The 26,866-nt window shown below is 39.4% G+C and overlaps 1 protein-coding gene across 1 annotated transcript in view; it reads left to right on the top strand.

The window, feature by feature from the left end:
• Positions 1 to 23,585, top strand: part of VIPR2 (vasoactive intestinal peptide receptor 2) — a 50,473-nt gene extending 26,888 nt beyond the window's left edge. Inside the window, exons 5-13 of the mRNA XM_084211290.1 lie at positions 499 to 596; positions 4,061 to 4,202; positions 7,065 to 7,215; positions 8,131 to 8,191; positions 10,446 to 10,515; positions 13,480 to 13,571; positions 16,233 to 16,362; positions 16,449 to 16,490; positions 18,053 to 23,585. Of these exons, the coding sequence (XP_084067416.1) occupies positions 499 to 596; positions 4,061 to 4,202; positions 7,065 to 7,215; positions 8,131 to 8,191; positions 10,446 to 10,515; positions 13,480 to 13,571; positions 16,233 to 16,362; positions 16,449 to 16,490; positions 18,053 to 18,223 (957 nt within the window). The 3' untranslated portion in view covers positions 18,224 to 23,585. The remainder of the gene's footprint in view (positions 1 to 498; positions 597 to 4,060; positions 4,203 to 7,064; positions 7,216 to 8,130; positions 8,192 to 10,445; positions 10,516 to 13,479; positions 13,572 to 16,232; positions 16,363 to 16,448; positions 16,491 to 18,052) is intronic.
• The last annotated feature ends 3,281 nt before the right edge of the window (positions 23,586 to 26,866 follow it).

Consider the following 26,866-nt stretch of genomic DNA (forward strand, 5'->3'; position numbering starts at 1 on the left):
TGTCACCATTTAATAAAGTATTTGAAAATTTAGAATGAGAAATTAATGAGAATTAAACATGTCTTTAAAATTAAATTCATGTATAACTGCATTCAAAAGTACTCTAGAGCAGAAGGACTGAGGGAAATTATCTCTTTTAGGGATAATCCATTCTTTCAAAGTGACTTGCTCTTACCAGTTTGATTGTGTTCATAGAAATTGGTGAATCTGATCCTTTATTTGACCTCATTGACATGGTATAATCAACTGGAATGGTGCCAGACTGTATGTCTAAGTTTTGAGTTCCAGAGGCTGAATTTTCTACTGAAGTCAATTGTCTTGAGATGTTGCCTTGCAAAATGTGTTGGAATAGAGATATAACATTCTCATCATGTACTGTAGAGCAAAGAATGAAAATCATGCTATAGCTTTCAGAGCTATTTAATGGACAATTACATCATTTCACAGACAATTTGATGTATCAGTAATGAGTTTCTGCATATATATTTTTCTGTGCAGGTCAACTTCTATGTGAGGGTGAAAGCGATTTATACCCTTGGACACAGTGTATCTCTGATTGCTCTTACAACAGGCAGTATAATTCTTTGCCTTTTCAGGTATGTGTTTTTCATGAGTAAATATTAACAATGGTAAGACATCTTTAACTCTTGTCTGATTGCTCAGCTATTTAGAAAATGCATTGAGTTTACACTTTTTGCAGTTAAACAGCTGACAGTAATGTAATGCTGACTAGATTTTTACTAGCAATGATCATATTAACAGTTTTCAAAGCATTTTACAAATTTACAGGAATTACAGCCCTTGTAAGAAAGAACAATAATTTAGGAATGATTACATAAAGCATTTTCTATTTGGTTATTAAAATCAACACCTTGAATTGCTCTTGAGAATTAGTTGGATGCTGATCTCACCACTGGACAGGAGTGTGTCATTCACATTCTCTGAAAAAATCCCTTCACTCAGGATTTTTTTCCTGGGAAGCTGAGAAGCCTCAGAGAAAAGGAAAACAATTCTTATCTCATTTGCTTCTCCTATGTTTTGCTCCTTTGGAATGTGTTTGGAGATTGTTTACCCACAGGTGATTGTTTCATTGGACTCTGGTGTGAGTTGTTTCGACTCTTTGGCCAATTGGGGCCAAGCTGTGTCGGGACTCTGGAGAGAGTCACAAGTTTTCATTATTAGCTTTTTAGCATTTAGTAAGTATACTTTCTGTATTCTTTTGTATAGTATAGTATTTTTAATATAATATAGTGTTATAAAATAATAAATTAGCCTTCTGAGAACATGGAGACAGATTCATCATTCCTGCCTTCGTCGGGACATTGCCCTGCAAATACAATACAGGAGTGCAGCCATGTTTTGCAGAAGGTTCCAAGTGATTTCCAGGAGTACTGTAATCAAAGGCAATCACTAATTTGTCCAACTGTAAATCCCAGAATCACCAAGGTTGAAAGAAAGCTTCAAGATCATCTGCTCCTGCCATCAATCCAGCACTGCCATAATCACCCCTAAACCATATCCCCAAGTGCTGCATCCAAACACCTTTTGAATAATTCCAAAAACAGTTCACTACCTCCCTGGGCAGCTCATTCCAATACCTAACCACTCTTTCAGTGAAAATTTTTTGTCTAGTACCTAATCTGAATCTCCCTGATGCAACTAATGGCCATTTCCTCTCATCCTTTCACTTGAATCATGGCAGAAGGCACCAGCCCCCACCTGGCTGCACCCTCCTTTCAGGTGGCTGTAGAGAGCAATGAGGGCTCCCCTGAGCCTCCTCTTCTCCAGACAAAACAATGTCAGTTCCCTCAGCTGTTCTGCACAAGACATGTTTGCTAAACCCTTCACCAGCTTCATTGCCCTTGCCTGGACACCCTCCAGTACTCCAAAAATGTCCTGTCTGAAATGAGAACTGAACATGGTGTTCAAGGTACAAACCTCACCAGGTCTGAGCACAGTAGTAAAGGTCTGCAATGTTTTTCTTAGGCAGTTTTAGGAAAGGCAGCACTGCCTGCTGATTTTGCCTAATTTCTGTGACTTTTCACAATCTGAAGGCAATCTTCAACTAGTAAATAACTTTTTACTGATCTTACCAGTATCACAGTTTTTCTCAATCCCTCCACCTTCATGCCTTTATGTATCACTCCCACCTGTCTAACAGAATAGCCTCCATTATGAACTTCACACAGCTTTTCTGCTCCACTTAGGACCAAGAAAGCCAAGAAAGTGCATATCTCAGTTTTGGTAGAAAGGAAGTACAAATAATACATAATAACAGCATGTTGTTTGTCAGAGGCTCATTCCTCTCATGAAATATTCCTATGGTGAGTTCTGTAAGACTTTCAGTCTGCCATCAAATTTTCTCAATATCTAAATCTTCAGAGACCATTCAGAGCAGATACATGACCTGAAATTATGCTTGAATAACCTTTTAAAAAAATAATTGAGCCAGTCATGGTTATACTCCTTCTACCAGCAAATACTCCAGGCAGATCCCAAAGCAGATTACTGCAGTATCAAAACTGCTAAAAGCTAAAGCCACATTTAATACAGAGAATTACAGACATGTGAATGTCACCCATCACCAGAAGTCAGGTGTAACAAATCAAACATTTAAAAGGTGTACTCAAAAATTTCAACTTCAATTCAAATATCCAGCTGGAGATATTTTTTTTCCCAGGCTTTCAGTTGAGTCAGGGAAAACCAGACTTTTTTTCATGAGGCAACATATGTTCTTCTAAGCCCCCCTTCAAGAAGAATCTTTCTCTGTTATTTACAATGAGTGTTGGGGCCTCCCAACATAGTGAGTTGAAATAAGAATTAATTTCTTCCCACTAACTCCAAAATATTGGTTTGACAGCCTTGTATATATCCAACATTTATCATTTGAGCTACTGAATGGGATGAATAACTAATCATCTACATGAGTTATACAAGAAAAATAGTTTCCTCCTATTTGCAGCTTGTATGTATCTCTGAATTCCACAGGAACACGTGATGCAGTCTAACATAATAGTGGTATTTCAGCAAAGGATGTGCATAGCCACAGCAATCACTGCATTTTTTGACAGCTGTTTAAAATTCAGCCTGATATTATGTCCTTTGCCAAATTCAGGGCTAGCATGGCAGATCTGTTCTTTATTTCCTTGCACTCACTGTAACTATCTTTACTTCAGTAATTTCAGAATGGATTGTGTAAGTTTGATAAAAATCACAACTGGAAGAATACTTGCAAGTTGCCACTGCACACTGCCATGACACCTATTGCATCTTCATGTTTTCACTGCTCATGCTTGCTAAAATGTCTTGGCTTCTGGACTATTTCCAGGTGCAGCTCAAGGTGCTGGTTGTGACCACAAAAATCTCTTAGCAGTTTGGTTTCTAGAGATTTTCTATAAAAAGGATATTTTAAACAGGAAAATCTTGAAGGAACTGTATTTTAAGGGAAAAGCCCTCAACTTCTAACTTGCTTCCCCTGAACACCCATTCACTTACATGGAATCTTTTATCTGTCCTTTGTTTGTAAGGCTTTCACATGGCTGCCAGACTAAAGAAGTTTTAGATTCATTGGATAGAAAGGATGGGTGATCAAATGTTCTGACTGTATTTTTAATTGCTCCTGCATACACCATCATCATAGGATCAAAAGTCACTATATAGCAAAATAAAAGAGTTAAATAAAAGAAAGAAACCAGAAAAAAATAGGTGAGAGTACATCTGAAATATATCCAGGATAATCAAAGATGTATTTGCAAGAAAAACACTGGAATGAGTGCACACACAGAACGATGCAATAGCCTATGTTTATTGTCAGCTTATTATGTCAGTTTATTATGTTGTGCTAAAATGTGAGAGACATACCAGTGGGATCTTTTAATCTGTGATACTGAACAGAAGCAAGAGATGAAAGAAAACAGCAAGGCAGCACTGACAAAATGACAGAAAAGAGTGTGCTCTTACTCAAGTTCATATTGCTAAGAAATGTTCATAGAGTAATAGAAGTCTGTTCAACAGTTTCTGCCTCATAAACTAAAATGCTTCTTTTTAAATCTCTTTTTAGAAAACTTCACTGTACTCGGAACTACATCCATCTGAACCTGTTCCTCTCTTTCATTCTAAGAGCAATCTCTGTTTTAGTCAAGGATGACATTCTCTATTCCAGCTCCAACACAGCTCACTGTCCAGAGGATCAAACCTCATGGGTAATAAACCTCATTTTGCTACCTAGTATAACAGTTTTGTCACTGAATTTTCCTCTCTAATCCTTTCTAATATTTAGGAGTACCAAGACTTCAGTGTAGACAATTCTGAAGAGAATATAATGACTAAGAGAATGGTGGCTTAGACATGTCCAGATAAAGAAGGTTGCAGCACAAGTAGGAGACCTTAACATTGTTTGCAAGTCCATGAAGGACAACTTGTCATCAGCCAAGACAATTTATAACCAGACACAGCTCAGAATAAATATGGCCACTGCATTAATCAGCTGGGAGGGTTGAAGACAATCAGGAGTGCCATCAGCTGGGAGTGATTAAAGGCAGATGCTCTGGAAGTGTTCCAGCAGCTTTATCAGGGGTCCAGGAATTGGGCAGGTATCAGTGGAGGGAGGGAATAACTCAGGAAATTAAATATTTGCAGGAGTGGTCTTCATTAACTCCTCGGTACTTCTGGGCAATGACAGAAGTATTATCATCTGCATTCTTGGCAAGCTGATTTGTTTACTGCATTTTCATATAGAGGGCTTAAAAAAATCTCAAGTCTTGCTGTTCAAAGACTGATCTCTATGTGATATGCCCCATTTGCTGCCTTGTTGTTTCAGTCAAAAATCTCTTCTCATTTTAATTAACTACAGTTTAGGCTTGTGAGAAAAAAAAAAAAATTGAAGATGTTTTTGTCTTAATGAAGTCATATTGTCCCCAAATGTGAAGTTCTTAGCAGTGAATACCAAGCTGTATATATACATATATATATGTATGTGTGTGTGTATACATATACACATACATATATATATGTATGTGTGTGTGTGTATATATACATACATATATATATGTATGTGTGTATATATATATACACATATGTATATATATGTATGTATATAATCTGTGCTGTTTCTAATAGAGAAAAACAGGAACTGAGTTAGTAGGCCCCAATTAGGCAAAGTAGATAGCAGACAAATTGGCAGAGGTGATCAGAAGTTCTTAGGTGCTTGAAAGATTCTTCAGTGGACTCTCAAAATTCTACTTGGTTTCTGCAAATTCATTTATTCTCCACTTATTCTTGGCTACTTTCCTTTTTAAATATGTCAGATTTTGTGGACTGCTGGCTAATTTCTGTTGCATTGTAGGTGGGAGGATCTGGCAGCAGCCTGACAAGGCTGGTCTGTCTATCAAGCACTGCCTTTCACACAGAACAGTACGTGGGGTTTTCCCCTTTTGTCACATGTGAGTGATGTTCCACAGTTCTGCTGCACTCACAGAGGTCTAAAACACACAGCTCATAAGCTCTGTAAGTAGGTCCTGGCTCTGGATTACACAGGGAATTGATTTTGGCTAACTTTACTGATAGATACCTTCACTGTTCAGCATCTGCAAATACAGCTAATACAGGATTACCTGCAGGAGGAAGGCAAAATACTTTGATGCAGGGTTCTGGTATGTAAATTGAGAATGTAATACAAGGGAATGTTGGAATTTATAAAGGATCACAAAATTCCTTGCTGATCTGATTGTAAGGAGTCCTAAGCATAAAAGCAAATTTCAACTTGATTGAAAATTTCAACTTTTCACACATTTTGAAATGCTTAATTTTATTCATATTGCATTTTCCTGGCCCATTGCTGATCTGCAGTGGATATCCCAAACTCCAGAGGTAAGATCAATCTTAGCAAAGTTATCTATCTTTCAAACTTTGGTTGTAGGCAGATAAAATCAGGTGAAATGAATTCAAGCCTTTGGACTCTTCCTTAGTTTTCAATATAAGCATGGAGACAGGCATGGATGTTACTTGGGATGCACTGAGGTATCTGAGACATCCTGGGCAGCTGATGGCTGCCAAGAAGTCTCCCTGAGGAGGTCTGTGCCCTTCTGGCTTAGGCACTGGTGACTGCATCTCACTTCTTAATAAACATCTGTGTTTAGAGAGAGGAATTACTGAAAATGAGTAAGTTACCTGCTTAGGTATCTGGTTTACTTGGAACTTTAACAGAAAAATGCAGGCATGAAGGGGATTTAAAATGGAGGAGTGAGTAAAGCTGGTAGAAACTAGAGATTATATTTGGTCCAGTTTGTGTAGTCTGTTACATTCACCATATCATCACATTTCTTGGCACATTCTCAGTCCATATGAACATTTTCATATTCAATTCTCACATCCCAGATTCCTATTGGGAAGTACCAAAGTAGCAGCAGCCAGCACTGTGGACCATCAGCAGCACAGACATCTGAAAATTAATTCTGAAGAGCAGCACACAGACTATAAGCACCAATTTTTGATATATGTCTATGTGTTTTGTTTACTAAGAAATTCTAAAACATTTTCTACAGGGAAAACATTATTTTTAAAAGTCCAGCCAACTTTTTGTTCCAAGTCTACTGGCTTAATAAAATAAAATTATATTTTTCACTCAGTTTCACATTTAACTTTGAAAAAATCATGAAGTAGTTTCTTTGTAAACTTTTACTGTGTTAGGATGCCATGTGAGGTTTTAATACATTTATTAGACTCCTAGTAGATTATAATTTAATTTTATAACTATTCATTAACAAACTGTTGCAAAAGTGTGCATTTATTGATAACCACCGTATTTTTCTCTTTTTATCCTATGAAATTTTCAAGCTTTCTGAGTGAATTAGCAATGAGAGACATCTAAATAATTTTTAATAATTCACTTTCTTTTAATATATACAGTAATATTTACAATGTTGCAATTTGCTTGACTGAAGATAAGATTTTCTACTAGACCTGGTTTATTGATGCTACAAAGACAGCTAAGATTTTTGACTGTAGTAATAAAAATAATATGGCATCTTACTGTGAAAAATTTGATCCTTCTTCTCATATTTCAGGTGGGCTGCAAGGCAATCCTGGTGTTTTTTCAGTATGGTGTCATGGCAAACTTTTACTGGCTCTTAGTAGAAGGACTTTACCTCCACATCCTCCTTGTGCTAATATTCTCCCCCAACAGACACTTCACCATCTACCTGCTGATAGGATGGGGTAAGAACTTACACACCTTCCAGTAATGTTCTTTTTTTCTGTGTGTGTTGGTCAGGTTCAGTGCTTTATACCAAGATAGCTGAGCTGTCTTTTAGGGTGACTCAGACTCACAGATTGCTCAGCTCAGCTCCAGCACAGCTTCCAGCTGCTGCAGCATGGGAAAGAGCAGGCACAAAGCTGCTGAAGCAGTTCTTCACTGCTGGCTCCATCCCTGGCACAGCTTTCCCCTCCGCCACCTGCACCACACCCAGGGGTTGCTCTGGTGCAAGGGCTGCAAAACATAGGACTCAGGTGTCCTAATTTGTGAGGAAAATTAAAGCTTAGCTGCATAGCCATGAGCTATACCATGCAATTTTCCTTTTTGAAAAGCCCAATAATACTGTCCATCTGGTTTTAAATGCATATATTCCTTTCATTTACAGAAAGTGCCATGATATTTATGTGGAACACTTTAATACTTCCAGTAATAGGTGGTCATAAAACATTTGGGTGTTGCTGGGAAATGGGAATAAACCAGTGTGTGGACAAGGTTCCTTATGAAATGATTTATACTTCTATTTTATACTGCAGTCCTTGGAGGTGCATTGGGAATGCATAACTTGTATCTATTTCCCTGTAAGTCCCCCTGACACCTTGCAAGAAACTTAGGAAAGGGCATTTTTTTGTGTATTAGTAATTATGGCTGCATTTCTATGAGAAATAAGCTCACTTCCCTGCAGTCTTTGTAATACATTACTGATGTATACCTGTAATCATGTAGCTGTCCATCATCAGATGGACCTCTCCTTCCATTCACTGAACTGCTGTGTACTTGGGGAATAACTGCTTACTAGCAGGCTGATTTATTTTTTTTTCTTTTTTCCTGTGGACTTGCATTTTTGTGATCATTCTCTAAACATCTTTGGCATTTTTCAGGAATTCCTACAATATTCATTATTACATGGACAGTGACACGGATCATTCTAGAGGACACTGGGTGAGTGTGTCTGGGAGAGAAAATTTAAATTCCCCCTGTGCCTCTGCAATCCTTGCCTTGGGTGTGGTGCTGCTCACACAAAGGTGGTTTGCTGATCTGGGGGGACAAGCACAGAACTGAAATTTCAGAGATGGCAAGAAAAGGGCAGGTGTTTGGGAGCTCTTCAGCTGTGCTTTATGCTTGGTGTTTATTTGAAAGACTCAGAGAGCAGGAGAGAGCAGGGATAAGTTATGATCACTGTTACTCCTTGGCACACCCACATCTGCTTGGGAAGTCAAAGTAATGTTTGAAACAGCAGTGGGGTCCTTGGGCTCAGTGCTGCAACATGGGCAGGAAGGCGCTGGCCGTTCTAATTTGCTAACTGGCAACTCAGAAGATTGAAGTGCAAATAACTTGGGGTACATATAAATTGCATTACCAAAAGTGATGTAAGGGTGTGTCAGTGCACGTAGCCAGGTAAGGCTAAAGCTAATTAGAGCTAAGCCTGGCTCCTGGCATGTGAAGGGGAACTGAGACAAGAATTTTGTAGGAAAATCAGATTTGATCCTGCTGCTCCCAAGGAATGGGAAAACATCCTAAGTAGTGAAAAAATAGTTTGCACAGTCCTGTTTTATCCTGTTTTTTATTATTTTTCTTTTTTTTTTTCCTGTAGTTAAACTGAAAAATCATATCCTACATAATTTCAAGGCTTTCTTTGCAAGACCTCTAACGAGTAAACCAAAGGCAAACTCCTTTTTCCTTTGTCATTATGATTACAGAGGAAGTCTGAAGGGTAATTAATCTCTAATCTGACTAACCTTTCAGAGCACTTAAGAGTATTTAGATCAAAAATACTGAACCCACAGTGAAAATCAAATATTCAGGTTTTCAGACAGAACTTCAGGTTCAGTCTCACATTTTCACAAACGAGTTCCAGGCTTGGAACCTACATATCCCACAAGAAATTCTGTAATTTCAGTTGCACTTGTCAGTTGTACCCAGAGGTCAGCATTAAGAGTACAGCGGACAAGTGTCCTTTCACAAAATGAAACTGAGCTTGGTTCCCACAAAGGTCAACATCTTCCCTAATGCCTAATGGATGTCTAATGCCCAGTGTGCTTGATGTTTTAGCTGATTTCATAGAATCACAGAATGGGTTGGGTTGGAAGGGACCTTGAAGACCAGTGGGTTCCAACCCTCCTTGCCACAGGCAGTGATGCCACACTCAGGTTACTCAGAGCCCTATCTGGTCTGGCCTTGAACACTTCCAGGGACGGGACATCCACAGCTTCTCTGAGGCCACACCCTGGCACCTGTGTCCAGTTCTGGGCCCCTCACTATGGGAAAAACCTTGAGGTGCTGGAGTGTGCCCAGAGAAGGGCAATGGAGCTGGGGAAGGGTCCAGAGCACAAGTCTGGTGAGGAGCAGCTGAGGGAGCTGGGGGTGTTTGGTCTGAAGAAAAGGAGGCTCAGGGGGGACCTTATCCCTCCTTACAGCTGCCTGCACAGAGGTTGTAGCCAGGTGGGGGTTGGTTTCTTCTCCCAGGCAACCAGGACAAGAGGAAATGGCCTCAAACTGTGCCAGGGGAGGTTCAGTTTGAATATTGGGAATAATTTCTCCACTGGAGGGGGTGTAAAGCATTGGAATGGGCTGCCCACAGAGGTGGTGGAGTCAGCTTTCTTGGAGGTGTTCAGGACTGGATGTGGCACTCAGTGCCATGGTCCAGTGGCGCTTGGTTGAAGGTTGGACTCAATGATCTCAGAGGTCTTTTCCAACCTAAATGATTCTGCGACTTTCTGAGTAAAGAATTTCTTCCTGACATCTAAATCTCTCCTCTTTCATCTTTAAACCATTCTCCCTTGTCCTATCACTACATGCCCTATTTCATAACCCCCTTTAAGTGCTGAAAGGTCACAATGGAGCCTTGTAATCTCCAGGCTGAACAACCCCAACTCTCAGCCTCTCTTTGCAGGAGAGGTGCTTCAGCCCTCTGATCACCTTTGGGTGATCACCTCTGGACCTGTTCTAACAGGGCCACATCTTTCTTATGCTGAGGAGTCCACACCTGGCCACAGTGCTCCTGGTGGGGAAATCAAGTATGCATATTAAAACAAAGGGAATAAAATTAATAGCAGGAAAGGACTGAATACCAAATTCTAGGGTAGAGCAGGCATTATTTTAGTGCGCTTTGACTTGTTTATAAAAAATACTTCTCATAGGTCTTGCTTGCCAGATGATATTAATGTCAACATGATTTTCCCTTTTTTTTTTATAGCTGCTGGGATACAAATGAGCATGGTGGTCCCTGGTGGGTTATACGAATACCAATTTTAATTTCTATTATAGTAAGTAAAATTTGAAGCATGAATAATAGATCTGTTCAGCACTGTGCAGTGCATGTAGCCATTATTCTTTACTGCTAGTTACAGATAGGCAAGAATTGTGTTTTAATGAAAAGAAATTGTGCTGCAGGAGAAATGTTAAACAGATGCCAAGGCCATTAAAATTTGTTGCCTTCAAAATTTATCTGCCTCCTATTAAATTAGCAGTTGCTTTTATTTGTGTGTTGTTCTTTCTTTAACATCTCTTCTGTTTATGAGCCTGGAGGAAGGAAAAATCTAATTATACTTCTCAATGAATTGCAGATTTGATTTTGTGTGTAAATAGATAGTCTTGCAATTGAGAATGTGATATTAGTAAAAAAAATTATGGCTGTGTATATCTTTCTTTAATTGGTAGCCTACTGAAATATATATTGAACATGAAGTATTTTCAAAATAATACCATTTGAGAATGTTTCAAAGACTTTTCTTGTTTGGAACTCATTTACTGAACTAGTGTAATAATATTCCTGTTCACTGCAATGATTGTGTAATTAACTTTGGCATAACATACTATGGTTATATGTCCATTTCTGAAAATAGTCAGAGGGCAAATTAATGTATTTTAGATACATTTGCTTCATTTTTAAAATCATAGACAGAAGATCTAGGACATTGTTAGATTACACAAGATGTCAGGAGTTTGCATTAAGCTTGGGCTTGCCTTTCAATCTGTGCCTGCTGAAAATCATTTTGGGAGAAATTCCTGTCATCACTATCAGTGTGAATTCTGCAGTTTGAAGGGAAAGAAGAGTAGGCCATATGTGTGAAAAGACATAAGGTAAGGGCTCAAAGATGTTTTATGTTATGAAAAAATGAGCATGCAAGAGAACTACAGCAGGAAGGGAATACTTGGACCTCAAAGGAGCTGGAGAATGGGCAACAATCCAGAGTTAATAAAATATGTTGGAAGATAAAAGCAAAACAAACCACCTGGTGTTTAGAGGCAGCTCTGTTCTCTGGATGCTCAGTTTGAACAGCCAGCTGAGACTTCATGTGCCAGAAGGCAGCGCTCCTCCAAAGCAGTCCTGGGCCTGGAGAGTGAAGTTATCCCAGGGCACGCTGGCAGACCTGAGCTGCAGCTGGGTCTTAGTGAAGTCAAATGGAGCACTGGTCAGGCAGCAAAGTTTGATCTGTCCAACAGTGTTGTGAGAGCAAGTTCTGATACCATTTTGCACAGTGGGAATGGCTTCAGTTAATTCAGTGTGTCAGAACCCTCCCTGGCATTTCCTCCTGGGAATTTTGGCTTGAGAGAAGTCATTTGGCAGACGTTCACACCTCATGCTGTACACACTTCAGTCAGATGAGACTGCTCCAAATGAATGTGCTGTTACCCCTGTTCTCTCTTTGTCCATCAATACTGGCTCCAGTGTGTATGGCAAGTTAATATCCCCTGCTGTGGGCACTCAGCTGCAGGAAATGTGCAGATAAAATCTGCCATAACAGATTCTGTCTGTTACCTTTATAGGTAAGCCTCTAAGTAATCATCTGCCTGAAAATATGTATGTTAAGTTCAGCAAAAGCCTATATTTTCTAACATTTCTTTTTTATTATTTTTTAAAAATATATTAGATATCATTTTCCTGAATTTTTATTTCATCCTTGTCAGTTCCTTTCATTACCTTTCACCCGTCATTTCAAACAAAATGTTAAAAACAGAGGGACATGCAGTTGCTATGACTGTTTTTTATTTATCAGTGTCCCAAATTCTATAGGTTGTGTTATAGAAGACACAGAAATTCATTGAACTTGAAAAAAGAGCCAAATTTTTAGGAGAAGGAAGGGTTCCACCAATACATGGAGACAGAGATTTATAGCAGTGAGACAGGCACTGTCTGGTTAGGTACCACACCTCCTGATTTGGGATGGAGTTAGTTTAAAACAACAAAATTCTCACTTTCACTGTGATACAAATTTTTCTCTAGATTAATTTATTCTAGGATGTGTACATTTGATGCAGCTGTTTATGTAGCTGAAGCTGCAGTTTTCAGCACACATTGTAAGTCTGAAGGTGTGGATTCCAACTGTTCCCTTACTTCAGCATGGACATGCTGCATTTAGTGTGCAGTTTTCTAGACCACACCAAAGAATCCAACCCCAGAAGGAATAGTGACCAGAGGAAGCTAAAAGTCAGAGCTGAAGAAATAATGGGAGTGAGACTTAGGATATGCTGAGTTTTATACTTCAGTTTTCTAGACTGGTTAGGTTCTGCTCATAATGATTTTTTATGCAAGTGCCTTTCTGAAAAATAAAATATGAAATAAAATACGAAATGAAAAGCTACTCTTCTGTCTTAGAGGGCTGTCATGAGAATTAGGCTGCAGGGATTCAGATGGACTGCAAGATCTCCACAGGTCCCTTCCAACCCCAGCTGTTCTGTGATTCCTTCATTTGTAATGTCAGCATCAATATCCAAGACAATCAGACCCTTGTGAGAGGCCCTTTTTGTGCTTAGTTGGAATAGACAGATCAGCTGTGCAGCAATCCTTTCTAACCCTAATTTGGACAGAAAATACTGAAATTGAGGTGAGGAGCAAGGGAGGTTCAAAACTGCCTCTGGGTGTCTGGTGGTGAATCCATGTGACAACTTAGGACAGTGCTTGATTGCAGAGAACCACATCCAGTGTCCCATCCTGCTGGGAAACCTGTCCCCAGCTGGACTAGTGGAAGGAGGATGCTTCTGAAAATTGGGGCTTTCAAAGACTTTTGCCAGCCAGAGTAGCAGTGGTGGGCTTGCAGTGGTTGCTGGGCATGGCAAAAGTGGTGCTGCAGAGCACAAAAGGTTTGGCACTGCAGGGCTGAGGGGTTCTGGAGGGAGGTGCACAACTGCCATGCTGACTTGCTCCTGTCTGAATTGAGAAGAATTTAATTTTGCTGCAGATTGAGTGGAGAATTCAGAAATTACCATTATATTTGTTTTCTCTGCAGGTGAATTTTATACTTTTCATTAGCATTATAAGAATCTTACTGCAGAAGTTAAGATCTCCAGATGTTGGAGGAAATGACCAGTCACAGTACAAGTGAGTCATATTTTTAGATATTGTAGACAGATCCAAAATAATCTCTGTAAGACTTCATCTGCTGAAAGTCAAAAACTGCTGTGTTATTATAATCACATTTAATTTAGAACTACATTTAGATATTGTTTAATAAATAGAACTATGCTGAAATGGAGATAAATATATTTTTTATCAAACACTAAATTCAATTAAAAATACTTAATTTTAGAAAGACCAACAAGTTATTTTGAATTTGAGTTTAATCCATGAATGAGTATGCTGATACAAAATATATGGAAAGTAATATTTTCTTTTTGACATATAAACATTTAACTTTGACATAAGAAATTTTTTAAATCCTTTAAAATTATTTTCTTTCAACCTCCCTAAAACCTTTTTTTTAAATTTCTAAAGCGCTTTCATACATTTTAAGAGCTGAAATTTTTATATTTACCAAAAATATAAAAATTAAAGAGTGTTTTGTAATGATTTAAAATAGCATCTTTACTTTTTTAGAGGAGAACAGTTGTTTCTGGCTTAGAACAACTTGATTTCTGTTCAGACTTTCCTCTTTTGTGTTTTGGTGTGAGCATCAAATCCTAAAATATCTCTTGTTTCCACAGCTTCAAAATCAAGGGATACTGGTGTACCATTCAAGTGCATTGCCAAAATTGGTTTTGTTCTTTATTGCCATATCTGTTGTTATTGTTGTTTATTATAAGAGCTGCTGGATAAGTAATAATCTGCAGTCAAGTCCATTGTAGGTTTTATTTTAAAGCCCAGACAAGACTCTGACAGTTCAGGGTGTCAATATGATACTTCAGTGACAAAACCTCACATGAACACTGAAAATCCAAATATGATTTGGATATCATATGAGTGGCCTTTGAAACTGTGCTCCTGGATAACACCTTCCCTTCATTTAAAAAATACTGAATGCCTGTTCTAATAGCTGACAAAACATGCTATGCAGAAATAAAAAATATTCTTAAAGCCAAGAGAAGCAGGACCTTACGTGTTTTGTAGACAATGTGACATGTTTGATGCAAAAAGTGAACAATTCTGGTGTGCCACAGAAAAGTCAACACAACTGGACTGAGCACGTTTGTTTGCAGAGCTATGAGGGTCTTGTTTTGTGTTTGCTGATTCAATTATCTAAACATGAGGGAGAGCTTGTTGATTCTAGATGAAACTGTGCAGTTGCCACATTATTATGTAGCACAATGGCCAACCTATGGGCAGGAAATCCCCTCAAGTTTACTTCTTATGACATAAAGTTTTCATTGCTTCCATGTGGTGTTTATTTAATTTTTGAAAATTAGCCATTCCCTTACTTTCAGTCCCACCATTTCCCACAGTTTACTGTAGCACTTTATAATATGAAATATTCACATTAATAGCAACCTTGTCCTTCATTATTCAGCCCTGTAAATTCTTTGCTTTTAGCATTTGATTGCCTGATTAAGTTTGCATTTCTGGTCTTTAGCTGATGCCCTTGGGAAAGTAGATTAACCTCCTCAAGAAACTGCAACTGCAGAGCAAATTAAAAGATCTGGGAGGCTCATTTCTAAAATTGCAAATGCATTTTTTAAAATGCAGAGAAGAATAAGGCTGTTTTGTTTTTCCCTTTCTTTTACTAAAATGTAAGTGCAGTATATAGAAAGTAGCATCAACTAAACAAAAATTACTAAGCCAAGCATGGAATGAAAGTGAAATAGGGATCTAAAATGAATACTACTCATGCAAGTCACCATTTTTATTCCCTTTCTCTGAACCTGCTTGTAGCTGCTTCCATCCTTTTAGTTGTTTATTTTACTCTTGCAGTGAACAAGGCTAAGTTCCAATAAAATCAGTTTTCCATTTCATTTGGGAAACCAGGAAATTTGCTGCCAGTGTCATCCCCTCCAGTTGTAAATGAATTTCTTCTGCTAAGGAATCCCTATTTTTTCTGCTTCTGGTATCATCTTTAGATGTGAGGGATTTGCTATTTTTGAGAAGCTTTGCTGTCAGAAATTATTTCCACAGAAACAGATGCAGCCCCTGGGCTGTTGTAAACAAAGCAAGGCCATGAAGACTGACACAGAAAAAATAAAACTACTTGAAATACCTTAACTTTTCTGTTAAAATAGGTGAATTCACAACAGCATCCTTTCATTGTTGAATCAAGTTATATTCATCAATACAGTGATGAATTATGGAACTCACCATTATCACTTCTCAAATTTTATCTGATGCCAGACATCCAAAATTGTCCATGACTGACCCTGTATAATGTATAAAACTGATGTTATTTGAGTGAAATAAATGACAGATAAGGTAAAAGTAGCAATTTATAATTTCAGTAATTTCATGAGCTGTTTGTCAGAGCAGTTCTGCTTAGTAATTTAAAGTTCTGTTTCCTAAACTTCAGTAAGTAGTGTCTTCTGCTAAATTTTATTATGTAACTGACAACATTAAAAATTATTTCATGTCATGTGCTTAATACCATCAGTAAAGCCATGAAGTTTTAGTATTTGAGGCTCATGAAAATCTCTTAGTTGAGATGATTCTGGATTAATTTCCTAGGTACTGTTTGCATACTGTGCATGTGCAATGTACAGACTAACCCTGCAGTTACACATTCATCTCAGTAAAACAAAAGCTCATCATTAAATTGCAGCTTTGTCTCTTTCCTTTACCCAGGAGACTTGCAAAATCCACCTTGCTGCTGATTCCTTTGTTTGGAGTTCACTACACAGTGTTTGCTCTGTTTCCTGACCGCAGTTCCAACAATTATAAAATAATCTTTGAGTTGTGTTTGGGATCTTTTCAGGTAAATTTTAAGGTTTTTATTCAAAAGAAGTTTTATTGATCTAGGTGAGTTCTGCCTACTAACTAAGGAATATTGTCTCTTTCCAGGGGTTGATTGTTGCAGTCCTGTATTGTTTTTTGAACAGTGAAGTAAGTCTCATCTTTCCTACTGAGAATGTTAAACACTGGTTTTGGTAAATGTATGAGGGCCCCCATAATTCTGCTCTGATACACAAAACCTTTTTAGAAGATGTCTGCATTCCTATTAGTGGAATATATTTGTGATAGTTTTTATACAACAGGATAATTCAGTGTAGCTGGGGGAAGAGCTTTAAGAGCTGTTTAAAATTGAATTCCTTGCAAACTGAGGTGTCAATGTCTTCTGCTGATGTGATCTAATCTTTAATGTGACCTCTGTTAGAAGCAATGGGCAAGTGAGGTGCAACAGGTACAAAAATTCATCTGCAACTTGAAATACCCTTTAGTAAGTATTTAGGGGTAAAGTATCTAAACCTCAGAACAGCAACAGATTTTCAAAAATGCTCAGCATGTCATAGTCTCAACTGAGAAAGATGCAAAGAATTCCTTTTGATTTCAGCCACTGTGCAGTGTCTGACAGAAGGAACCTGTCTGAAGAAGACACCTGCACAGACAATTAACATTTAGCTCTCCTGAGTGCTGTTCTGGTCTTTGATATTCATGAGCTGCCTGATTTTGGTCTAATCGTTTGATTCTTTGCCTTAAGTACATGAGATAAACAGCTCAACACCAAAACCTAATGTTGCAGCACAGGTGATACAAAATTGATTTTTGACAGTGACCTTAGGGCACCTCTTCCCACACAGTGTAGGCAGTTATGTATAACTTTGCCTCAGTTATGTGACCTCTGTCAAAGGATGCTCTAGAGGGAAGGGATGCCATCCAGAGGGACCATGGCAGGCTTGTGGAGAGGGTGGAAAGAACCTCAGCAGGTCCAACAGGGCCAAGTTCAAGGTCCTGCACCAGGGTCTGTGCAGAGCTGGCTGAGGGATGGGTTGGTTGAGAGCCATCCAACAGAGAAGGACTTGGGGATGCAGGATGGACCATGAGCTGGCAATGTGCCCCTCTAGCCCAAAAAGCCACCTCTGTTCAGCATTAAAAGAAGCATGGCTTGTAGGTAGAGAGAGATGAATTGTCACCAGTACAAGAAAGACATGGATGTGTTAGAGCAGGTCCAGAGGAATATCAGAAGGCTGGAACAGCTCTCCTGTGAAAACAGGCTGAGGGAGCAGGGGTTGCTCAGCCTGGAAAGGAGAAGGATCTGGGGGGACTTTGTAGCACCTTGGAGTATGTAAAGGGGGATTATAAGGAAGATGGCAAAAAACTTCTTAGCAGGGCCTGGAGTGTCAGGAGACTTTTAAACTGATGTGTGGTAGATTTAGGAAGGAAAAAGTCTTTTCTGTAAGGGTGGTGGAGATGCTGTAACGGGTTGCCCAGAGAAGCTGTGGCAGCCCCCTCCCAAGGCCAGGCTGGATGAGCAGCCTGGTCTGGTGGAAGGTGTCCCTGCCCATGGAAGGGGGTAGAACTACATAATCTTTAAAAGTTTGTACCAATCCAAACCATTCTGTGATTCTGTTCCTAGAGATCCCCATGTGACAGCCAACAAATGTGGAAAATTTCCTCCCATAAAAGAAAATTTTCAGCTCATATTGTGCATTTTCTTTTGAACACAGGTGCAGGGGGAGCTGAAAAGAAAGTGGAGAAGCTTGTGCTGGAAGCAGACAGCAGGCAGAGATTACAGACTGCACTCCTCCATTTCCCGAAATGGATCAGAAAGTGTTTCCCAGCTCCACAGGAATTCAAGAGCTCACTCATTTATGCAGACAGAGACCACCATGATATAAACGAGCTAGGTCCCCCAAAACATGAAAAACTGTGGGATATGTCATTCATTATGCAGCTTGATGTGATATTTTATAACATGTACAGTTTAGTGCTTTGCTTTTCTACATGTTGGTATTTGGGGAGTTGGTTTGTGCAGCCAGCCTATTATTAATGGAGAAGCCTGCCCCATGGATTTGTTTCAAATGGTATTCATATTAATTCTGATGTTCTCTTGCAGTTTACTAGCCAGAACAATTCAAAAATTCATTTTCCATAGAGGTCCCTTTACCTTCCAAAATGGCTACAAGATCCATGCAGGCAATCCTGCTCAGTGCAGATTTATTTGGCACATGTAAGTGTTAAGATGGGAAGCAAGAAAATTTCTTACACTTTATTTATACTTAAGGAAACATTGCCTTAAGGATTAGGAAATTCTTTTCTAATTATGGAAAATAAAATTAAAAAAAAAAAAAGACCATAATTAACCACACTGGGAGTTCAGTGTGCTAATCCAGGAAATCATTAACATGATTTACAAGAGAGGGAAAAAGGTAGTACTTCTAGGCTAATGGTACACATTTCAGAGATTACTTTCTACAGAGTTTGATTCCAATCCTGTTGTTACTTTTAAAAGTGCCTGGTTTGATGTTTGGGTGCAGAGTGTGGGGCTACCTTTACAGGCCATACAGAAAAAAACTAGTATATTACTTTGGAATATAGTAGTTCTCAGTTCTCTTCTGTTTAAAGACAGAGATTTGTCTTGATCTTTCATGGAGGAGTTTTCTTAAGAGGTATGTTTTATTGCTAAAGCAGCCTGGCATAGGATAAACAGCCTTGGATAGCTCATTACACATTGAAAATACCATTTTTTACAGTATTATCATTGAACTCTGTCTCTAGGAGCTACATACTTGACTGCAAAACACAAGGAATATTGCAGTGAAGTTACAACTTGGATTTAACAAATAATGTAAATTCTTTTAGGTTTATTCAGTTCTATATCTATCTGAAATTATTTAAAATTTAGTCATGATCATGACTCCAGAAAAAACAAAATAGACAGAAACCCTAAAACTTACCATAAAAGGCATAAAGAAGGAATTTTCAACAATGCCTCTTATGCAGCCATGTTAAAAAAAAAAAAAAGGCAGAGAACTGAGAGTCTTATAAAAACATACATAACATTTCCTCTCTTTAAAAGAAATAAACCAGTGATGTTCTCTTCCCCTGCCAATGATTAACCATGTCCACCCAACATTACAAGTGGGAATAATATGTATTTGCATGAGTACCTCCATACAAACCGTTGCCATCATATTTCAGATAACAGATTTTATGGAGCCAGCAGAATCCAAGGTCCCTACTCTTGTCAGATAAAGGGAAGAACAGCAGCAAGGGCATGCCTTGGCAGGCATATTTGTGCATCCTTGAAAATATTGCCAGTGCTGGGAATATTGTCAGAGCTGTCTGAGTGTATTACAATTCTTGGTCTGATTTAATCCAGCTATTTATCTGTCAAACACAGTTTGTTTTAATGGGATTGCCATGGAGTCACACAAAGTTTTCTCAGACCAAAGACAGAAGGAGCCCTATGGTTCCCATGACTGCTGCAGAACCTGGTGAATGTTACATGACACCAGCAGGTATCATTGGAGTTAAACAACAATCACTCAAGGAATTGTTACTTACAAAAGTTGGGTTTAAAGGAGCTATTGGTCACTTCCAGATCATTCATAGTGTTTTCTGTTTGGCAAAGTAACTATGAGATTCTGGGTGGAAGCAGGCTGCCCAAGAACATTCCCATGGGGTCTAAAGCTGTGCCCCTACACATGTATTTAAACTCAATATATTCCCAAAGACTTTAGACTGAAGAAACACTGCTAAAATTTAGTGGTTTTCCTGGACCTCTGGAGAAACTTATCACAAGCTCTTAACTGCAAATATATGAAGACCCACTGGAGCTGTGGGAGCTGCTTTTACACCTAAATTAAACACATCTGTGCACATTAGGATTCTTTGTCTGCAGAGGCATTGGGACTGCTCAGTTCCCTGAGATGAGACGTGCAGGATGTTCTTTTTTCCCCCTTAATTTCTGGGGTAGAAAGGCACATGTGACAAGCATTCAAGTGTGCTCATCTTGGTGCTCAAATGAGGTTATGTGAGCGAGTTGACACACAGACAGAATGATAGCACAGAAATAGATGTTTCAGGCAATCATTTCCATCAGTCTGTTCTGCATGATGCATCACCAATTATATGTGTTTGTAACACATTGTATCTTAGGGAAAACTGTCTTTGTTCTAATTAGGTGAGCATGAAAAAAATCTGCATTTTAATTATTTCTGGATTATAAAAAAGAAAAGCCTCAATAAGAAAATACATTTCATACTGCAACAAACCAGCATTGTTTCCTTTAACAGGGTGCAGATACACTTGGGCTTGATTCTATTTTTCATGTAGGTTGAAATGCCACATGAGAATTTTGCAGTGGGAGAACATAGAGGTACCACTAAGTTTGTAAAGGACAATGTGGACATGCAAAGAATGGCACACAGGAGAGAGAGGTGCTCTATATATTTTTTTTCAAACCAGTGAAAAGTACAGTACTTTGGAGAACCTCATCCCTCTATTAATAATATAAATGCAGATAATCTAAATATTGTTTTGTGAGACAGTTTAACTTCATAATGCTTTGTTCAAGCATTATCATGGCAGTAAAGACACAGAGGGGTCACTTGTTTTTACTCCCAGAAAATTTCTGACTTCCAAATAATTTTATGCAAAGTTACAGCATCAACCCTATCATCACCAGTTTGACAGCTGCCTTTTCATGGACAGATATAAAAATGTCAGTAAAAGGTGCAGAACAGTTTGACAAATCTAGAACTTGATCAGTGCTTTTCATCTTTACAACACTCATAACAAGACAGCTTCTCATGGCTTTGTCTCTCATTGCATTTTGCTGAGAAGCATGGGATTAAATGCTCTTGCTCTGTGCTGTGGTGACTAAAGAGTTAAAAGAACACTGCAATGAAGCATCATTTGGCTTTCTGTCACCCCTAATCCCAGTTCTCACTCAGTCCTAGCAGCATCAGGGGAGGAAGGAGAGGCTGCTAGACAAGTGAAACCTTCCCCTGCCCCTCCCTTTCTTTATTCCTTTACTGCCTTTCCCCCTTGGGTTGCATCAAGGTCCAAACTGAGTTGTAAAGCCTTCAAGGCAGGAAACCTGGGTTTTTTTGTCCATCTCCACTGAAAAGCCAGTAGCACAGCTTGTACTTACTGAACAAGAATGGTCACACAGTTCGCTCCCAGGACCATGGTTAATTGTTGTGCTTTGCCTCCCCTTGAGGCACCATTAATTCTGGGTGATTTCTGTCAGCATTACCTGCTGCTAATGCCTGAGGAACACAGTGACAGCTTGCTCTCCACTTACTAACCACAATTAAAAAATATGTATGGACACTGACTTAAATTTTCCTCTGCAGAGTCAATTTCAGCTGAGTGCTTGATAAGCTCAGGTGAAATTCATCTGCCCTGGTTTTGGTGTCTAAAAGCTGCATGTTTGTCTCTGAGTTAAAGACACTTTTAAGGTGCCTTCCACAGTCAGCATAGAGAAATAGGCACTGGTTGAAGATGGCTCCTTCCATGTTCACTGGGCATCTGAGGCAGGTAAGCTGGACCTAGTTTTCTCTGTACTTACTATAAAATGAGCCTAGTGCTTATATTTCTCACTCCAGAGACAGAATCATGTAAGTTGTATCCCTCCAGAAGAGATCATTAAACTGTCTGGGTAATACTACACAGATACTCCTTTATAAGCCAATTACCTTGGGTTGGCCAAAGTTATCCTCCAAGAAATGTGCAGTGTAATTCAAAAGTTCAGGCAGGGGAGGTTCCCACAGTTCATGGGTCTGGTGTCCCTGCCAGCCATGATAAAGCTCACAGGGTTATGTCCCATTTTGATTTGCCTGGCCTCAGCTTCCAGCACATTTTTTGTTGTTTTGGATAAGGTGTTTGGGTTTTGCCTTTTGTAGGAGGGGCCATAATCTAAAAGAAATGGCTTTACAGTACCCAAAATTCTTGATGCTGTACTGCAGGTAGCCAGCTGAAGAATACCCAATCTAAGCTTGTGATGGAGTGTACTATAGCAGCAGTAGATAATTGGTGGCAAATGGCATTACAAAAAACTTTCTACAGTCAATTTGGAGCCATCCTACCCCACTCTGTAGCATCTGCTTCATGTCCTGATTCACTGCAGGCTTCCCTTTGCTTTTAACATGCCAGAGGGGAAAGCAACAAGCACAGACCCTCAGCAAACCAGAGACTCTGTCTGGGGCAGACTGATGAAATAAGGCATTGCCAGGTGCACGTGTCACACAGTCCATGTGCAAAGACTCAGATGAATCATCTGCATCATTTGTCCTCTATTTTTCTAAAAATCAACTTCTGTTAACTGTGAATTTGCCCAGTTCAGCAAAGTGATTTGGGATAATGTCCAAATTCAGTCTATTCAGATTTTTTCAGACATCCTTTAGGAAAAATCCAGCCCTAAATATGTCTGACAAAAAGAAAGAACTGGCAAGTAACCGGCAGATTTTGTGTCTGCTCCAATGTGTGTAAGGGTCATCATCTGAACAATTACAGTCTGTGCATAATGATACAGGAAATACCTTTACCAACAAAAGTACCTTCATGTTACCATGAGTGCCTATATCAGCTGTGGGCTGTCAGTGCCACCCTGACATGACCAAGTACAGATGTGAGGATGCAGTGCTATTCTGTTGCTGAAAAAATAATAAAATTAAAAAGTGTTTGGACATGTATGTTACAAGAGTACATCAGGATAACATTTAAAGGAGCATTCTGTGATATGGCTTTACCACTCTGTTGAGTCTGTTTCTGCCCAGTGATAGCAGGTTGTGGTTAAATCTAATTCAGGAACATTTCTATTGTCAGATTTAAAAGGTGACTGAAATGTCCCAAACCCCTCTATTTCCTAAAGCACTGTAATGATTTATTTGTCCTGGCACAAAATATGTATGTATGAGTATTACTTCAAATTTCTCTTTTGTCATCTTTGTTAGAACTTTATATCTGTCAAGTATGGTAAAAATTTAAGATTATGTAAATGAATGTGATTATTTTTTACAAAATGTACAGATTATGATGTTGTATAGATTAATGTGTGTAAATAGATTTCATACTGTAATTCACTACAGTTTTCTTCTGGTTTTGCTCTTTTGTTCTTTTCTGGTTTCAGTTTTTAATGTCACAAACCCAACAGCCTTCTCTGAGATGTTATATATAAAGCTGTGAACAAGTAAGTGTTTACATCTTTATGCTGTTACAGATAATAGTAGTCAATAACACCATAATGGACTGAAGAGGAATCAGAGAATAAAAATTTTAAAAGTTTTGCACAAAAATTCCCTTATTTATGTTTTTTTAAAAATGTGTACAATGGTGCAGTTTTCTTACTGATTCAGTGGGTCACGGCCACGCTGAAGGATGTGGCTAAGTTAATATTTCACTTTTTAATTCAGCAGCTGTTAGACACACATGTTAAAGAAAACCAGCCCCTAGGAATATGTAGCTTTCTGTAACCTAGATGTGCTCACAGGAGCATGAGAATGGCACACAGCCAGAGCAGAACCAAGTGATCCCATATGTTGTGTGTGGCACCATCTCCATGGCCAGCAGCTATTTTTGATTTATCACAGCTTGCTCAAAACTTGATTGCCCAGTTCTCTGTCAGAAGTACAGGTGTCTGTCTGGAGTACAGTCTAATGCAGTGAGAGCAAAGGAAAGCTGTGAAGTCTCTCCTGTAGAGGCAACACCATCTGTCATGGTTTTTTCCCTAAAAGATGTGTGTGTATCTGTTTCTATACCTGGGATGGGAATGGGCACAGGGAGGAGACTGGCAGTGGTGTGCTGCTGATGGGCCCAGAGAGGGAGGGAGTACCTGTGGGGGAGGAGGTGGCACCTCATGGGGCAATCCCTGCCCTGGCAGTGATGCCAAGCAGGGACAGAGGACAGAGGACAGAGCCATTTTTGGTGTGTCTCATGGACCAGAGAGTCCATCCCCTCCTGTGTGTGTCTGTGAGTCACAGAAGGCACACCACCCACAGGGCTCTTCTGAGCCTCTGGGAGAGCTGAGCTCTCATCCTCTCCCACCTTTTGTGAGTTCTTGTAGGAGCTGTGTCAGCCTGGACCCTTTGGCCACCAGCAGCATGTCTGCAAAGCACTTCAGTGTCCTCACCACAGGCATGCCCTCTGTCCCTTAGAGCTAAAGGGGCAGCCCCACAGCCAGATCACCCTGGTGTCTGCATGAGCTGCTTTGGAGCTGCTGAGCCTGAGCATGCAGGGCAGCCAGGGTGCAGATGAACAGGGACACTGGACCTGTTCCCATCAGTTCTGGCAACAGCACCTGCAGGTTTCCACAGCAAGTCTGAGTCCTCTCAAATGCAGAAGTGGATCCCTTACAAAAGTCCTGGATAATTACAGAAATGGTTATCCCCAGAATACAGGCAGTGTACTGTGGAGGAGAAGAATAGGGGTGCCTGCACTTCAGAAGCAGCTTCAAGAAGGAAAGACTTCTGTAACAGCTCCTGCATGGTGCCACTGGGCAGGATCAGCTGCAGGGGTCTCAGATCTGTACTTGTAGCCACTGGCCCACAGAGAGCTGAATACAGCACAAACTGTGTGTGAACACACACACTCCCCTTCCTCTGATTGCACCAAGGAGCTTCTAACTGGGACACTTGGAAAAGCAAAGGAGATCAGTGGATGGGAGGGTGGAAGAGCCAGAAAGAGAATCTGTCTTCATCTCTGTAAGAGAGCTGAACCAAAGAACTACGGCAGAGAGAGAAAAGGTTTTGCAAACTCTGTGTGTGTGTGTGTGTGTGTGTTCCAGTTTGGTGTGGGCTGTAGAATGAGGTTACTTTTAGAGCACACCTTGTTTTCCCCTAGCAGTGCATAAGCTAAATCCCATTTATCTCCCAGTTCCAGTGCAATTCCCATCAGTGTTCCCAGTTCAGCTTGTACCAAGGCAGAGGTCAGCCCTTGGGAGGCAGAGTGACAATCTGAAAGGGGGTGACACAGACCATGAGGAGGAGCAGGGCGCCCATGAGAGCCCAAGCTCAGGAAAAGCAGCATCTCCCCCACACCCTGCTCTGCAAAGGCCAAATCTGAGTGTGGCCCCCCTGTAACACTGCCCTGTCTGTGGAGTCTGGGGGTGACTTTTCTTAAGCAGTCACTCTGGCGAGGTACAGGTCATCCCAGTTTGCAAATGGGCTCCCTGCACAATGTTAAAAAAGTCCTAAATAACCAAACCATATGTGTCCAACTGAATAAAATAAAATGCTACCTGTTAGTTAAGTTCTATGATTTACAATCAAGTATATTTTAATCCCCTTAACTTAACATAGACTGGGATATATTATGAACTGACTGACATGAAATTTAGGTTGAATGATTGTATCAAACCATTTAATAAATAAGTATACATTGCATCAAACCATTAAATAACTTTGTGTTGCAACAAAATAGTTATAGATTTTTCACGCAGGATAAATAAATATTTTTCTTGTAATATCCTACAAATTACCCTAGGATATTCCATTAAATATGGATATTGGATTTGGAAGGCAACAGAAATCGAAATGAAGAGCTGTGCTTTATGTTGAAATCCTTGTGGATTTCTCAGTTGGTGCCTTTGTAATTGAGACTGCTTCTCAACACAATCCCATTAAGCTGTGAAATTCTCTGTTCAGAAAGGCTTTATTTAGTAATACCCCTTGGCCACTGCTTATCCCTGGTTTCCTGCTTATATTCTTCACCTGCTTTTAATTAGTGCCTTGGGCTTTGCCTGCCTGTCTCTGTAGGATATGAAAAGATACTGAGGGAAATAATGAGGGAATTAGTAAGCAAGTTTATAACAGTATAATTAATAATGGACTCTGACTACAAGGGGACATTTTGTTACACAGAACTGCATTCACGGGAAGCAATTTGAAAATTAAAACATAATCTGAGTAATATACAAAATTGTGCTATAGAGGATGTTTGTGCCTTAGCCAGGTGATGAATTGGACAATTTAATCATTCCTGCAGATTATGGCTTCTGTTATTCAGATAAATACCAAAATCATATGGCCTGTTTCAAAAAACACTTAACTTGACCTTATTACTCAACAACAAAAACATGAAGAAAAACAGTGTTTCCCTCAAATACACAACATCTTTTAAAAATCATTTTCATTTTGCTTTTGAAGGCCATGACATCCTGTTTCTTGGGTTAGCATAGTTTATCAATTTAGACACTCAAAAGTACCTTTTGGCATGAAACATATGGAATTAATATTTTTAAATAAGTAGGTTTTTTTTTAAAAAAAACCTTTTAAAAGCCCAGTGTATAAATGTATAGCTCTAGTTGCTTGTCCTGATGCCCCAAACATGAGCTGAGAGCAGCTTGAAAGACACAGGCAATATTGGGGTTTTTATCATTGAGGTTAGTCCATTTCTGTCTGAGTTGAAACATCTCAGTTCAGCTTTCTATTTATGATTCCCCTTTTTGACTGAATGATAGGCTGAAAACCCAGCCCAACCACTGCTCCTGCCTCCTGGACATTTCATGCCCTGCCCCAGAGGAGCCTGGTGCCTAC

This window comes from Fringilla coelebs, assembly GCF_963513975.1.
Source record: "Fringilla coelebs genome assembly, chromosome: 1".
Classification (NCBI taxonomy): Eukaryota; Metazoa; Chordata; class Aves; order Passeriformes; family Fringillidae; genus Fringilla; species Fringilla coelebs.